This window comes from Daktulosphaira vitifoliae, unplaced genomic scaffold (genome assembly GCF_025091365.1).
Source record: "Daktulosphaira vitifoliae isolate Bord-2020 unplaced genomic scaffold, ASM2509136v1 Scaffold_5, whole genome shotgun sequence".
Classification (NCBI taxonomy): Eukaryota; Metazoa; Arthropoda; class Insecta; order Hemiptera; family Phylloxeridae; genus Daktulosphaira; species Daktulosphaira vitifoliae.
This window is the reverse complement of record NW_026099576.1, coordinates 17980873-17995233: the sequence shown is the minus strand read 5'-3', so window position 1 is coordinate 17995233 and position 14361 is coordinate 17980873. Positions and strand designations below refer to the sequence as shown.

Sequence of the window (14361 nt, the reverse complement as noted above, 5' to 3'; positions counted from 1 at the left end):
CCATGTATATTCTAATCCGTATAAGAATTGGGCCTAGTGAAAAATTAAAGAATTTACGATCAAATGAATTCAACTTATAAATATAATACCACTAGTCAAAGGTATAAACAATTTTCAAATTAAATATAATAAAATAAAATACAATACACACATTATAATTTTAAAGGTCGTAGTAAACAATAGAATTGAAAAGAATAATAATAATAGCGATTATATTATTATAACAACCAATAACGACAAGTGTACATGGAGTTAATTCTAAAAATAAATTACCCAATTTAAAAATATATAAATACTTGACTATAAATATTAAAATTTCATAAAAAAAATTTGATACGATTTAATCAATTTAGTAAACAAATTACACAGATATTACTACAAGCGTATAGTATGGTGGCTTATGGTCTACATTTAATAGCTTTATTTTATCGAAATAATATTTTATCGAATATCAAGTGCAATGGTGAGATTTTTCTATTTGCATACGTTATCAAATCCAATATTACATAATCCGACAGACGTCAAAACAAAATAAATTTTGTCCGCTTAGAATAGATATTTTCTTCCATAGTTCTATAATTCCCGACGCGTCAGGTATTATTGCACGAGAGTGACCACAGACTGCTTTGTGTGCCCACGACGAAAAACAATATGTTAGTCGTTCTGGAAAATATCTTGCGCAGTTGTAATAACCTGTAAATTTTTTTAGTAGCTTACTTAGTTTTCCTAATATTTGACATGCGTTATTTAAATAATCATTCAGAAGAACATTTTAGCTCCTATGGAAAAAATTGTTTTTCATTGTAACACCTATTAGTAAGAGAATATTGCAAGGAATAACTATGTGGTTTATTTTTAAAGGGTGGCAAAAATTCTTTGGGCAAATATCATTTGATAGTGTGTAATATTATTTTGATACTTAGTTGAATTTAGACGTCTCGTTGGCGATTGCCAGTGACATGTCGACGCCGCTGAGGCATATAATAGTTTAATTTTGTTTGCATGGCCCTTGCCGTAAAAACCCATAAATGAGTTCATACAGCTGCACGTACGGATTAGCAATATACAACGTTATACTTATCATTGTTTGTTTACACAAATCAATTCTCGTACCGCATTATAAAGGACATCTTTCTTTTTAATTAAATAACGTATATTATCACATAAAATTTTTATTACCATGATTCATTATAACAGACCTAAGAGCCCTCTGGGATCTCATCAGCTTTTGACAATCCGTCGAAGAGCCACTTCTATTTTTCCACCTCAAGCGTTCAGACTTAAGTGCTCAGCTTCACTCTTTTACTTTGCGGCCTTTTTATTTGTCTTACTTTGTGACTTGGTGTCTTTATTCTTAACATAATTTAATAGTTTAACTTAATGTAAATTCATGCTTGAATAACTATCAATTATAATACTTGCTTATATAATAAACTGTTTTCCATTTATTTAACATCTAATAAATCTAATTCACCTTCATCTCCTCTCTACACCGTAAAACAAGATTCGCAGTCAAGATATATCAGGTAAGAGTAGTTTAACACACTAACTACAATTAATAGTAATAACTAATAAAAGACACTCTAAACTTTAATTTATTATCTTCTTCTTTCGCTTAAATATATCTTCGTTCTAACTTCCCACAAATAACGATCACTTCTATTAATTTATTTATATTATCTAACTTCACCATCACTCTCTCACTCTCTCCCCTAGCGCTCTTTTTATTGGTTATTACANACTGACCAATAACGCCCGCGTCTAATGCGCCTTACGTATATATATATATATTCCTACCGCCGTTTATACCTCGGGTATAACGTTAGTCCGACCCGCCCGGCCATAAAACACAGCTATACTTAGTGCATGATACTTTTACGTAGTTAAGTCGCATTATTTGTATAAATATATATATTCTAATTACTATTAAAATTAATATATTAACACGATTTATTCTAATTAAGAGATATAAAGTATTCATTCCGATTACGAGGGATGATTTCCGTATCGTCATTTTTCGTCACTACCTCCACGTTCCGGGAGTGGGTAATTTGCGTGCTTGTTACTTTTTTTGGATGTAGTAGCCGTTTCTCAGACTCCCTCTCCGGAATCGTACCCGGCTTCCTGTTACCCGTTACCCATTACAACCAAGATATTGATAGTAACTACTATCATAACATGAAACTAAAAAATGAAAAATTAATATAGTTAAAAAAATTAAAAAAACACGCTTTTAAAGCACATCGAACTAAAAAATTATTTTTTATTTTTATTTATTAAATTTTTTAGTTCGATGTCTTTAAAAGCGTGTTTTTTTTAAACTATATTTTTGTACATTCTACAGCTTCTCATCCATATATAAGTATGGTTTGGTCTAGAGACACTCCATATATCTCTCAACACTCACACGGAAGCGCGCATGTTAAACAAAGAGTGTTCTCGCATTATCCAGGAGATCTCTGTCTAAGACAATTATTATAATAAGATGCGAATGAGACACCATATTAAATCCATTCGCTATCACACAAACGGCGCCAAAACAACTGCGAATCGCCCGTTCGAAATAGTTTGTAATAATTATGCGTTTTTGTCAGAATCAAGCCACATAACTTTCGGGCCGCATAATACGACATATTTACGACAATATTTATCATAAAGTAACGTGCAAAATCAGAAAACTAGATTTAAAATAGTTCTGAATAATTAAAATCCAATTATATTAATGTCCTATGTGTTTGATACCAACACATGGGGATCGCTGACTAGGTCACATATTTAGGGTGGCCAAAAAAAAAAAAAGTAATACGGGTAAAAGAAACATTGTTAGAGGGTATAGTGAATGACCGATGTGGCTTTGGCGAGAGGGGAATACGGTGGTTATAATTGTTTTTATGAGAAAACAAAAATAAATTATTTGTAAACATTTTAATAATAACATGTTTATTAGATATAAACTAAAAACCCACCACAGAGTGGTCGCGTCACAGTGGTGACGTGGTATAGATGGATCAAGTATAATGATATCTGACAGTGATTAAAATCACTATAAAAAAAAACGCTTCGATGCAAATCTTTAGATGGTGTTTAATTTTAAAAATTGGTGGATTATTCCAAAAGCAACATGATCTGCTAGTTCGTTATTAATATCTTGATTAAGATAAAGTATGTCGAATGAAAAAGGGATTATTAAAAAATATTATTTCTCATAAAAAAATAATGTTGATCCATACANAAATATTATTTCTCATAAAAAAATAATGATGATCCATGCACTTTTCAATATGTCATAGCATTATAAAGTTAAAAATGTAAAACATAAAATCGAGAATTTTTACACAATAATAGCATTCGGTAGCCAATTTCACCGTGAAGATAAAATAAAGTTAAAGTATATTACATTAGCTTTAATTTAAGATATATATAAAAGTGTCAGACCTTCCGGAATATTTTCAAAAGTTAAATTGAAAAAGTTAATTTTTTGTTAAAAAGTAATCATTTTAATCCCCCCTTGTAGGCAGGTAAAGAGTCAGATATAAAAAAAATATATACCAAATAATGCATCTATAAAAAAAAAATTATATTGATCCATACATCTTTCAAAAAGTTATAGCATTATAAAGTTAAAAATATAAAAAAGAATTTTTTTACAAAAATCGTATTTTTTTTATTAAGTTTAATGTCTGTTTTCACCATGAAGATAAAATAAAGTCCGAAATTTTTTTTTACCATTATAAAGTATATTACATTAGCTTTAATTTAAGATATATATAAAAGTGTCAGACCTTCCGGAACACTTTCAAAAGTTACGTTGAAAAAGTTCTACTTTCTATATGCATTTTTATGTTTTGAATCCCCCCTGTATTTAGGGAAATGGTCCGATTTAAAAAAACAGTATGTCGAATGAAAGATCTATATAAATACTACTTCTCATAAAAAAATTGTAATGATTCATACATTTTTCAAAAAGTTATAGCATAATAAAGTTAAAAATGGAAAATACAAAATCGAAAATTTTCACACAAAAATAGCATTCGGTAGCCATTTTCACCATGAAGATAAGATAAAGTCCGAAATTTTTTTTTTTCATGATAAAGCATATTACATTAGCTTTAATTTAAGATATATATAAAAGTGTCAGACCTTCCGGAACATTTTCAAAATTTAAGTTAAAAAAATTAATTTTTTGTGAAAAAGTTGTCATTTTAAATCCCCCCTTGTGGGCAGGTTAAGGGTTAAATTTATGAAAAAAATATACCAAATGAAAGGTAATGATATTATGCATCTATATAAAAAAGAATTATATTGATATGTTTATTTTTGAAAAAGTTATGGCACTTTAAAGTAAAAAAAATTGAAAAAATTTCGAAAATTAGCGATTTTTTAATCCGTAATTTTTTTGGAGGTTTCCTCCATTTACGGGGAACGAGGGATTTTTTTTCAATTTTTGAGGGTAATGTCTTTGACTAGATACAATTTGTGATCTTTTGACGTATCGTTGAAAGAAATCCGTTCGGTGAGAGCTGAGAAAAAGTAGTAACAGACACAAAAAAAAAAACCCATCATAGTAAAACCAATACCNAAAAAAAAAAAAAACACACATCTTAGTAAAACCAATACCTTCTCAGCTTCGCATCGAAGCTAAAACGTATTTGAATACTTAAATATCATATATTTTTAAATCAAAAAATAGTTCACAAATAAAATAAGTAATTTCTTGTAACTTCCAAGATTATATTGAAAAAAATAAACACATCTTAGTAAAACCAATACCTTCTCAGCTTCGCATCGAAGCTAAAATAAAAATACTAGTCAATAACATTGTGAGGAGGAAACTTTATTTTCAAATTCAACTGACTTCATTTTTGGTAAATATTTTCAGATATATAAACATTTTTAACGTTTATTTTTTTATCTAATATCATGAAATTCTGGCAACTTTTTGTAAAAAAATGAAGTTTTACTGTTAGAATGGCTCATACAGCTTAAACTCGACATTTCTCATTTGCGTTTACCTCAGGTGTTAAGCCGGGTTATGACTAGTGTACTTGCCAAATATTCGACATTTGTGTATACTTATCAAGCCGTCGGAACACTATACTATTACAATTATTGGTCACTTATTCAGTTTCCCGCAGATTGTCGTTAAATGCGACACATGTCAAAGAAATTAAAAGCTTGACGNTTAAATGCGACACATGTCAAAGGAATTAAAAGCTTGACGAGTTTACACTTATAGTTCACTGGTGCACACTTGTGTATTTGTCAAGTACTTGGCATTTTATTCAGGCGTAGGATTAATACACTGGCCTTTTTTATTTATAACTTGTACAAGTATACAATTTTTGGTGTACTTGACAAGTACAACAGTCGTGGGAATCCGGCTTTAGGTACAAAACATTAGAAATCTCGGCGACGGTATTAGCATTGTATTTAAAGGAGTTCGGAGAAATCTCTGCATTATACTTTGAATAAAACGTCGTGTTCGTCACGTAGTCGTTGCCTTGACGGGTACACCCCTCTAAGTATTATAACGACGTCCATGAAACAAAAAGAAACATGTTTATGTTGTAGCCGACGAGTTGACTGGGATTTCCACACATCTAGGTAATTACCGCAGTGAACTACGACGTGTTTTTCTATGTAACACTGTTACCCCTACCACCACAATATTATCGGCACAAGCACTGTGATTGGACCGGTCCCATAATGTGCTGGGAACTCCATCGATCGACCGCCATTATTTGGATTAGTGTCTTTCTTACGTGAAACGCGTTCTTACAGATCAACGTGTAGCATTAACGATTCGTGCGTGTTGTTCGCTGTCCCTGCCCATTAATGTTTATATATAAATAATTTTGTTCAATATACCTCCTTTTAAGCATAAACGTCGCGTGTGCACCGTAATTGAGTCGTGTTCTCGTCGTCACGTAATAATATAACGTCGTTTTACTGAGCTCTATCGGTCGTAGAAGGGTAAGCAATCCTCTGGCCAATTGGACCTNGGTAAGCAATCCTCTGGCCAAATGGACCTCATTAGCTGCCTCTGACTGACCACCATTGTCCATCTGTTAATCATTAGTTTCTTTCGGTGAGTAACAGCAGTATATTACTTTGAATAATTTTTAATCTATTCACACGAATATTGTTGTTTATTACCAATGTAGTATTAAGTTGCATACATTGTTTTATTTGTTATTCTTTAAATAATAATTTTTTTATAAATTTATTCTTATTATTTTTCACTCTTAATAATGTATTGTTTATATGTATCTAAGGAATAAGTTTTTCTTGCACATTGCTTATATTATGAATTAAATTTGTGTTAACTTGTTACAATATACGCTCTTCTAAATTAATTTCATACTGTTTCAATTGTTAGAAATATTAATCGTTGATAACTTCATCTATTACGTCGTCAACTACTTCGGTTGTAAGGTTCAATACTAAGATTGGTTCTTACCATTCTATCTGTTTTCTAGTATTAACTTAGGACCAGCTAAATGAGTATAAGCGGTATCTGAATACTCGCATCGTATTTAATTTAGAAAAATGACACTTCAGTTTCAGCCCTTTTTTAAAATGTATGTCAAATTTTCATTTTATTCATCCAATAATTTTGCTTCATTTAATAATTGATCTGAATGACATATTTAATTTGCTTAATTTTTGCGAACACTAGACTAACATTTAAAAATGAGAAAAATTACTAAAAAAATTAGGTATAACTTTTTTTATGAAAGCAACGAGGGTGTACTTATTACCAAACGCTACTACTTGAGTGAGTTGTGTAGCTTAATTGTTTATTGATTGTTTTTTGTAAATAGTTTATAGTAAATAATTATTTTTTATATTTATATCTTTTAAATTGTAAATTCTTGTTTTTACTGATATGTAACATCTTGTTAAATAAAATTATAATCTTCTGATTAATAGTTAGTGTGCTACGCTGTCCATCAGACTTTCTTGTAAACTACAATAAAGCTGTAGCGTGACGCTAAAACATGTTAAAAGTTTTTCTTTTAATATATTTTTAAGTTGTTACAATATTATCATTTAGCTCAAGTAGATAATGTTTCTCATTGGTTATCTTAGAAGTATAAATCGTTCATCCGTTGTCATCAGTCATTAGTTGTTATTTAGTTGACAGAAATTTCTAGATCTTTTACAAACTTGTAAAATGATAATCAATTATTTTTTCAGTTAAGATATGTAATTTTATTCTTTCACTGGTCAATTTTAGCTTTGATGCGAAGTTGTTAAGATATTCATTTTACTATGATGTGTTTTTTTTTTTGTATCTGTCAACTTTTTCTCAGCTCTCATTGGACCGATTTTTCTCAACGACACATAAAAAATAAATATTTAGTTAAGGGTATTATCGTCATAAATTGAAAATTTTGCCCTCGTTTTCCGTAGATAGTGGAAATCCCCTCAAAAATTACGATCTTCTTTAAAAAAAAAAAAATTTGTCCCGGCGACTTATAATTTATGTGCAAATAGTTGTCACAGGTAAAAAACTTGCTATTTTTGTGTGTCAAGTTGTATATTTGTATTGTTTATTTATTGTAAAATTTATTAAATATCAAGTAGTCATAATAGTAAAATAAATATAGTAACAAAAAAAAACTAAAAAAACACGCTTTTAAAGCACATCGAACTAAAAAGTTAAAAATAATTTTTAAAATAAGTTTAAAATAATTATGAACAAAATTTACTAGTATTATTGTGATAAAAGCATCGAGCGCTCAATATACGAAAAATATGGCACAAAGCACCCACGCTTTTATCACAATAATACTAGTATTTTTTGTTCATAATTATTTTAAATATTATTTTTAACTTTTTAGTTCGATTTGCTTTAAAATCGTGTTTTTTTAGTTTTTTTAAACTATATTTATTTTTTACTTTTTAGTTTCATGTTATGATAGTAGTTACTATCAATATCATGGTTGTAACGGTAACTGGAAATCTGGGTTCGATTTCGGTGAGGGAGTCTGAGAAACGGCTACCACACCCAAGGAAAGTAGCAGGCGCGCAAATTACCCGCTCCCGGAACTTGGAGGTAGTGACGAAAAATGACAATACGGGAATCATCCCCCGCAATCGGAATGAATACACTATATCTCTTAATAAGAGTAAAACGTGTGTAATATATAAATGTTAATAGTAATTAGAATATATAAAGTGACTTAAATGTATCATGCACCATGTATAGCCTTGTTTTGTGGTCGAGGGAACGTTATACCTAAGGTATAAACATCGTCAGCGGCGGTAGGAATATATAAATATATATACGTAAGTCGCATTATCCGCGGGCGGTATTGGTCAGTCAAAATAAAAATTTGTTGATATATATATATATTCTCATTGTTACAAACAATTAGAACAATAGAAACCCGTTTCCTGACTTACTGAACATTCTATATATAATTAACGTCACGCACGCGTGTACGGGTACGAAAACCAAAAATATAAAATTATCCATGATTAGTATTGCCTGTGATAGGTGAGCGGGGTGGGGTGAATGCGTTACGACGTCAAGTCTAGACGACGAGATACTCTAGAATAATAACACGTGCCGCATGGAAAGTTACAAACACACATACAAGTGAGACTAATATAAGCGTGTTAAAAAACGGTCGTCTTATATTCATATCAGTACAGACCGCAAAAACACAAGAGCTTAAATTGTGAATATTATCGTATCCATGTTTCTAAAGCCGGATTCCCACGACTGGTGTACCTGACAAATATTTGTCACTTGTGTATACTTGTCAAGCCGTCGGAACACTATACTTGTACAATTATTGGTCACTTGTCAGTTTCCCGCAGATTGTGGGTAAATGTAACACAAGTGAAAGGAATTAATTAAACTTGACAAGTTTACACTTGTCGTTCACTAGTGCACACTTGTGTACTTGTCAAATACTTATCCAATATTTGATTTTAGGGTGGCTATCGGTAACACAATTTTTTCTTCCCCACCCACCTATATTTGTACAGTACAGCGGTGGTTTATGTTGGCCTAATTAGTTGATTTAATTTAATAGATAAGTAAAACTATTTTATAGTATAATTATAAATATAATTTAATAGTTAAGGTTGATTACATAATGTATTAATTATATAACTTATTAATTTATGAATATTAAGTATAAAATAAATATTATTGGATAGTTTAATATTTTACTAAAATGTTTATATTTGTTAAATTCAGTTTCATTTTTGCAAGTAAAAAATTATATACGGTGCGTAGCTGAGGCACTATTAGTTTTACTCTGTCGTATTTTTTTTATTTAATTTTTATGGAAACTAACCTCAAATTTGGTTTAATTGCTATTGTTGTTGGATACCGAAAACAAGATTAATACAGTTTAGTACTGAAAAATATTTAATAGTAATAGCATTTTCTATTTTATAAAGTTATATTAGAACTATGTCTGTAAAAATAGTTTTATTTCAAACTTCGATGGCTATAATTAAATAAAAATGAATTAATCGGCCAATTTTTTGTTTTTGCAACCAACACTGCTCATAGAAATTAAGTAAACTGATAATTCTTGATGTTTATATCAGTAAGTATCATCTGTAAGTAATCATAATAAGAATGCAATCGAAAAATGAATATAGGTAGTAAATAAGTAAAAGGCTTAACTAGAATTGCCAAATTACTAAAAAAACTAGATAAGTGTATTAATGATATAAGTTGAATGCATTTCGCTATCAAAACTCTATTTTGAAGTGGTGGCTGTTCAATTGTTTGGTAAAACCTTCATCTAATTTTACGGTAACATATTTTTACATTTTTTTTTTCAATTAATTGTTTGTACTTTAAGTACTCTCCACACATAATTATGTATGAAGCGTAAATAGCCATTTAAATTAACTTAAGGTTAATTAGATAAATAAAAACTAAAAATTATAGTTAAAGTTAAAGAACTATTTTAACTAAAAAAAAAATAATCAAAAAAGTATCAAAACTAGCAATACTAAAAAATGTATTTTAAATCACTCACTGAAACGTCCAAACACTGCAGCGCTAAAAAGGCAAATGATACATGACTTAATATTTTTCAGGTCCCACCCCCAATACAATTATTTGGCATTTGATCCAGTCGTAGGAATAGTATACTTGGCTTTTATTTATTACTTGTACAAGTGTACAACTTCTGGTATACTTGTCAAGTATACCAGCCATGGGAACGCTCCACTTGTTAATAATTGGATGATTTGGCAAGTATACAATTATTGGTGTACTTTCCAAGTACACCAGTCGTGGGAATCCGGCTTAAGATCAATGGTGTTTATGCAGACTGTGCGTATACGTAGTTTTGTTTTAAATGTCTTAAATCAGTTAACATTAAGACAACTGTACCTGTTTTTCCTTTTCTAAGTATTTATAATACAATAAATAAACAAAAACTAATTATTTTTGTAATTTGAAATGTCTAAATTTATATCTTATATGAAGAAAATAAAGAAGAAATTTCAAATAAATTTTTAGGAAAATCTTTGATTCTGTATTCTAAGTATTTATTTTATGCCTCATTGCAATTTTAGTATAATATTTAAGTATGCTGAATTGACTATCAATAGTTGAAAATAAATTAATTATTATAATAATATTGTTAAAGTGTCAAACAAATCATTTAAAACTAACAATCAAGTAATTTTATACATACCAAATAATAAATAATATTTAAATTAAAAACTATTATTGAAAATGCTTTCAGGTTTTCTATTTTTTAACTAATTTAATTCAACTTTTATATTTTTTTAGTAAATTTATATTTTAAGTAATTATTTATTTATTATCAAACGGCTATTTTAAATTTAGTACAATATTTAAGTAGTGAAACGACTTCGTCGCAATAATGTAGTCCACACTAGTTTTGAGGGTAGTGACCCGTATGCCGTTTATTAATGAGCAACATTAGGTCATTTTTAAAAAACAAACTGAAAAGACGATCGCTGTAATAATAATCTTCATATAATATCGCGGCACTTTCACTGACGTCGACGACGCTGTGTCCGGCAATGATCCTCGGCGTCTAAAGTTAGCAGCGTTTGATGGCTTTGGTGTGCGGTTCCATGAGTCCGGTTGTGTAGTACGTCCGGAGCCGGTGGCGTACATCCTCGACGTGTAGTGTTAACAACGGGAAGAAGACTCAACGTGCATAGTTTGCGGAGGGCGTCGTCGGCCGTGCGGCACTTGTTGGACCGTGGCTTTATGGCACGCAATGTTGGTCAGTCAAATACTCATTAGTAGGGCGACGGCTGATAAAGATGGCTAGAGTGGCGTGGCATCGTGTATAACGAAGCAATGCAGAGCTGTGTTAGTAGTTTATTTTATGATAAATATTTAAAGATAAATGAATTGTTATAGTATTGTTGAACTGTCAAATAAGTAATTTAAATACAATCGATCAATTCATTAAGTAGTTTTATACATAGCAATTATTATATACCAATAAATAATAGTTAAATTAAAATTTGTAAATATTTTTGGGTTTAATTTTTAATTGATTATTTCTCTTAGTTGTCGTTCGATATTTGTTACATAAAATAGTATTTATGTGATTAATAAGTATTTAAAGGTTTTCATTTAATTTTGTACAAGCATTTTTATACTGGATTTTTTTTGTTTTAATTTATAACTTATTGGACTTGTTTAATCTCTTTACTTCTTTTTAATTAAATTATTGCACACAATTTAATATTTGTATATGGTGTAACAAAAATGTGTTTATCATTTACATAATAAAAAAAAACGGGCAGTACCTGGCCTACTTGTACAAAAAGTCTTGTCGCTGGTACGCGTTTTATAAAGTTACACAGAAAAAAATGGCGGGCTGTATCTAGCTAGCATCAACGGAAAGTGATGCCGCTGGTACGCGCTTTTGAAAAAAAATACAATTATAAAATTACAAAAAAGAAATATCTATAATACGTTATTAATTTTGTGGATCAATTTGTCAAATATTGAAATTTTATATGAGAACTTTATTATCGCTGTCGAAATACTCATTCTTTATGACATACAATAATTTCAAAAAAAAAATTAATTATATAAAAAAGTATAAAATGAGTGAATAAATAGTAAAATATGGTAGTTCTGTTGAAGAAATTAATTTATTGTTGCTTGTCGAATTTATAATGCTTCATAACCGAAAAATACTTTTATTTTTAGTTATTATTTTATAATTTTATTATTAAAATATTGAGTTTATAGGTATGCAGCTTATATGTACTTTTTTTTTAACAAATTAAATCATAATTTAAATTAATTTCTTCTTTGTTAAAAAAGTTTTACTTAATAAATTTTTGGAAATTCAAAAATATTTTTTTAAAAGGTTAATAATATTAATCTAATTATAATTTAATTGACTTTTTAACCGACAGTTTAACATTACTAAATTTTATTCTTCAATAAACTTTCCTCAATTAGTACACTATATGGAGTTGTGTCTATAATAAAAGTAGTTTAAAAAAAACTAAAAAAAACACGCTTTTAAAGCACATCGAACTAAAAAGTTAAAAATAATTTTTAAAATAAGTTTAAAAGAATTATGAACAAAAAATACTAGTCTTATTGTGATAAAAGCATCGAGCGCTCAATATACGAAAAATATGGCACAAAGCACCCACGCTTTTATCACAATAATACTAGTATTTTTTGTTCATAATTATTTTTAACTTTTTAGTTCGATGTGCTTTAAAAGCGTGCTTTTTTAGTTTTTTTAAACTATATTTATTTTTTACTTTTTAGTTTCATGTTATGATAGTAGTTACTATCAATATCATGGTTGTAACGGGTAACAGTAAATCAGGGTTCGATTCCGGTGACGGAGTCTGAGAAACGGCTCCCACATCCAAGGAAAGCAAGCAGGCGCGTAAATTACCCACTCCCGGAATATGGTGGTAGTGACGAAAAATGACGATACTGGATTCATCCTTTGTAATCGGAATGAATGAGTTCTATTAAGAATAAAGTGTGTTAATGTATATTTTTAATAGTAATTAAAATATATATATATATATATATATATATACATGTAAAGCGACTTAAGTACGTAAACGTATCATGCATTAGGTATAGCCGTGTTTTGTTGGCGGGCGGATCGGACTAACGTTATACCTTAGGTATAAACGGCGGTAGGAATATATACGTAAGCCGTATGCACGCAGATGATAATGGTCAGTCGAAATAAAAATTTGTTTATATATATGTTACGGGTAAAGTATAAAAATGGTTAGTGTACATATTACCCGGGTAATGTGAACCTCATCCATACGAACAGTGTAATGTATACATTATCCACCTTAAATATGTAGTATCCAATCAATTTATACATTATCCGGTGTGCTGTGGATAATGTATTCGTATAACTATAATCGTAAACTTATAACTTCGGTAAATGGTACAGATTATACAAAGTCTTTCTAGTAGCAAAAACCAAATTATACTAATTCAAAAAAAAATTATTTATTATTATTACGATTAAACTATAAATTATATATTTGAACAATTTTACTATTTACTATTTACTATTTATTTTAAGCGAAATACAATTATTTATTAGAACAATTTGAGTTTGGATGACATTTAGAATTACAAAGTATTCCCCCGGATTTGCATTTACATTTATTTGTTAAGCATGTAGTTTTACATAAACACTTCTTAAAACCTTGACCACCGGAAAAAGATTGTTCATTAGCTATTTCACGCAAAGATTTTTTTGTGGCTAAAACTTCTAAAATATCTATTAATGGTTCAGAGCATACAGTGAATTGATTTCTGGAATAAAGTTGATGAAGAGTGCCATTTTTATTACCGAGTTCGTAATATTGATTATCACTTATAGACACAATCGCAAAGAGTACATTCTGTGGATCACCCTTACTTCTGTCTACTTCTGGTAGTTTGACTCTAACTGTGTCGCCAACATTGCATGGTGGGAATTTGTTGATGGATCTGAACTTCATTTTTTTTGCTTGTTGCTCAAGCGATAATTTTGAATTGCTTCTCTCATTTTCTATGGTGTTCTGAAACATTTTTAATAAAAATAAATAACATTTTTTCCTAAATAAAACTTGTTTTGTAATATAATTACTTTTTTATCACACAAACCACAAATAGATGTTTGTTCATTACCAAGAGTACAGCCACACGATTCACAGTAATTATCGGAAACACTATGATTTTCTCTTTGTTCATAGTTTGACACGACACTTTGCAATATTTCTTCCAATTCTTGTTCAGTGGTTAATTTTTCCACTGTTTCAGCTGGTAGTAAAAATGATGACAAACCAATTTTCACATCAGTACCAAACATGGCCATGTATGGAGATCTTTTAATG

General features: G+C 29.5%; 1 protein-coding gene across 1 annotated transcript; it reads right to left on the bottom strand.

Moving 5' to 3' along the window:
* Positions 1–13216: 13216 nt before the first annotated feature.
* Positions 13217–14354, bottom strand: LOC126906542 (uncharacterized). The gene is made up of 2 exons (XM_050687122.1): positions 14115–14354; positions 13217–14046 (listed from the first exon to the last, which is right to left on the bottom strand). Exons 1-2 carry the CDS (start codon positions 14340–14342, stop codon positions 13573–13575), a joined length of 702 nt encoding a protein of 233 aa, XP_050543079.1. The 5' UTR covers positions 14343–14354; the 3' UTR covers positions 13217–13572.
* Between the last annotated feature and the right edge of the window lie 7 nt (positions 14355–14361).